General features: G+C 36.1%; 1 protein-coding gene across 1 annotated transcript; it reads right to left on the bottom strand.

The window, feature by feature from the left end:
* Positions 1–1,295: 1,295 nt before the first annotated feature.
* LOC129572748 (lipase 1-like) lies at positions 1,296–2,850 on the bottom strand (the record flags this gene model as incomplete). Its single annotated transcript, XM_055452844.1, has 6 exons — positions 2,755–2,850; positions 2,510–2,633; positions 2,029–2,441; positions 1,711–1,948; positions 1,487–1,632; positions 1,296–1,416 (listed from the first exon to the last, which is right to left on the bottom strand). Coding segments are annotated over exons 1-6 (1,138 nt in total), but the record flags the coding sequence as incomplete, so codon positions are not given.
* Between the last annotated feature and the right edge of the window lie 212 nt (positions 2,851–3,062).

The raw sequence follows: 3,062 nt of genomic DNA, 5'->3' as shown, positions 1-3,062 counted from the left end.
CATAAGAATTTTTTAGCAAATATGGATTCTATTCATAGGTTCTGACACCAAATGCCGTTTTTCTGCACAGATCAATTTCTCGTTGAAATTGTGAGCAATCCTAAATCTGTTTGATGCATTGGAATCGGAATCAAAAATAGATTCAAAAACATTTGGGGCGGGAGGCGAAGCAGCCCCAGGGGTTGAAATAACCCCATTTAGGTCAAATTCGACAACACTTGATTTTCGACCAAAATTTCAAGAAAATTGATAAAACTAATGATGCCATTCGATAGCCAATCCAAATGATCAGCCTGAAAGGGGGGGTCTAGGGGGGTCATTTCCCCCTCCCAGGGCTTCAAAATCGCACGAGAATGAAAAAAGTGCACAAAAAAAATTCACATGCGATTCTGAAACCCTGGGAGGGGGAAATTTGGATTGGCTATCGAATGGCATCATTAGTTTTTTCAATTTTCTTGAAATTTTGGTCGAAAATCAAGTGTTGTCGAATTTGACCTGAATGGGGTTATTTCAACCCTTGGGGCTGCTTCGCCCCCCGCCCCAAATGTTTTTGAAACTATTTTCGATTCCGATTCCAATGCGCAAACAGATTTGAGATTGCTCTCAATTTCAACGAGAAATTGATGTGTGCAGAAAAACGGCATTTAGTGTCAGAACCTATGATTCTATTCTTTTTTTATTTTTTTATTTCATTCAACACCGCCAAATTCTGACTGGATAAAATAGAGGTTTGGTTTGGTTTAGAATTTTTGTCGGAAAAGAGTGCATGAACTGTTACAGAAATTTGCAGTAATTTTCATCTCTCGCCTCGTTTCATAAATTATGCAATATTCTCACAAGTAGGCACATGAGAACAAAAAAAAAGTGTCATACAACCAAGATGGAAATGCTTGGCAGTAGTCAGATAGTAAACGGTTTAGGATAGGATTAGGTCAATGCTTTCGTATAGACCATTTCCAGTTATCTGCAACGATCACTCTTTTAACATTCCATAATCATGTGCATTAATCGCAGGTTAAGACAATGTTCAGTCGTTGATGGTGATGACCCCGACGAAGAACTTGAATGGGATCCATTTTGAATGAGTATCGTTATTACCAATGCGTTATTCGAGATTTTAAGTAAGCTCATATGGTTGTTGAACACGTTTTGTAGATAAAATGACTCGTCTGTAGACATATAGTTTTCTTTTATTGCAATTAAAATGAATTAAATAGATTTGAAACCAAATAACAATTAAAGCCAAAATCAGCCATTATAATGAATAAACTATGTTATAAGCCTTATTTCATTACATAATTTTTTGTTAACTTGTTTCAAATTTCGGCCGTAGGTAAAATCCATGTGATTGTATCCAGGAAATTTGCTCAGTGTGACAATGCTCGATGTCAGTTTTTCCACTATCAACGGAATATTCTGATACGATATCAGGTACTTTGCCAAATGATTAGATGTCAGTGCAGTTAGCAAGTGCCAGTTACGGTACCTCGAGCGGTGCCAAAAAATCGTTGGATCCATACAACATGTGGATTTTCGTTGTGATTTTCGATAAATCATATTCAGGTGGCAGTTGACTGCCGTACATTTCCATATTCTTCGCCTCATCTTCGTAATCAAATTTATGGAATTTTCCTGAAATGTTTGAAACATTTAGTTACAGGAAATACATGAAAGTGTGTGTTAACCATTTACAAAAAGAAATGAAGTAACCTGTAGCCATGAGCTGGCCAAAATGAACGAATTGCTTGTAGCTTGAACCGGCTGGATAATGCGACATGCTCAATATCATTCCATCATAATATTGAATCGAAGGTCCGCAATATGTAAATACAACATTTTTACACAATTCACTACCGATGGGCATCATGCAGAAGGGAGCGATCACTTGAATCGAACTGGCTAACGAATGTGGTACTAAATCATTTAAACCGCCCAATTGAAGCCATTCCTGTAAAATTATAATTCTTTTCAAAAATTTGATCGTTTATGAGGTATCTAGGAAAATTCTTCACCGATAAATTAACTTACACCCAACATATTCACCAGCTTAATGGATTTGGGAAATGCGGCGTGCATATGTTTAAAAATGATCGCCGGCGCCATCAAATTGGCAACACTTAATTTCTCGTTGTATTCTGGCAATTCGGAAAGTGTCACCAAGATAGCGGTAGTACCTTGTGACGTGCCAATGAATGCTAGTTTCGTGTGATTTGTGTGCTCTAGAATGTAATCAATGGTTGCTGGTATGTCGTACACACCAATTTCGTGCCAAGTGAAATCCCAAAACTGTGGATCGCTTGCATTCAAGTGGATATGTTGCCGTGAGTATATATTGGCTCTGGCATTTACCATCCAAATGTCATAACCAAGTTCGAAAAGTTCCAATGCCGTTGATGATTTAGAGCTATATCGTAAATATCCCTTTGTACTGTCCGCAAGGCCTTTTAGATTGTAATTGCAGTTTATTTAATTCACATTTTACCTCGGTATTTTTCACTCTAACACTCACCATGCATTAGAAGGATGGGTGGACGATTTGGATTTGGAATTCGATGCATAGTTAATATATAACCATCTTTAGTTTTTACAGCATGTTTTTCAGCCTGGTAGTTTTCTTGACGAAGCATTTTTATCTTAAAGAATTTATCAAAATATATTCAAACATTTTTTTTACTCTCTTCGTTTTTTTTTCAATTTTTATTTGTTCCATGTTCTAAGAAATTCTTCATTTTGAAAAAAAAACATTATACGCACCACTGGATCTGAGTAACAGTCCGCAATCAAAAATGCGGCTACAATAAAAATCGTTAGTGTGAATTTGATCATTTTAACTTCAGTTAGATTTGTCATTTTCAATTATTAAGAATACTTGTCAAGCTATAACGATGAAAATGAACTAAAAAATTTCCAAAAACACGGCACAATTGACAGACCATAAATTTGAAACCCAACAAAAATTCATCTGCTTGTACTTCGATGTTCCTCATCGACTACTCATTTAAAACTGGAGACCAATTTGCAAATTTTTCCACATTTATACGTTTTGCAAATAGATTTCAGAT

The sequence above is a fragment of the Sitodiplosis mosellana genome, unplaced genomic scaffold, assembly GCF_009176505.1.
Source record: "Sitodiplosis mosellana isolate CC-2019 unplaced genomic scaffold, AAFC_SMos_1.0 Smas_scaffold_5455, whole genome shotgun sequence".
NCBI classification, from domain to species: Eukaryota; Metazoa; Arthropoda; class Insecta; order Diptera; family Cecidomyiidae; genus Sitodiplosis; species Sitodiplosis mosellana.
This window is presented reverse-complemented; position numbering and strand designations above follow the sequence as displayed.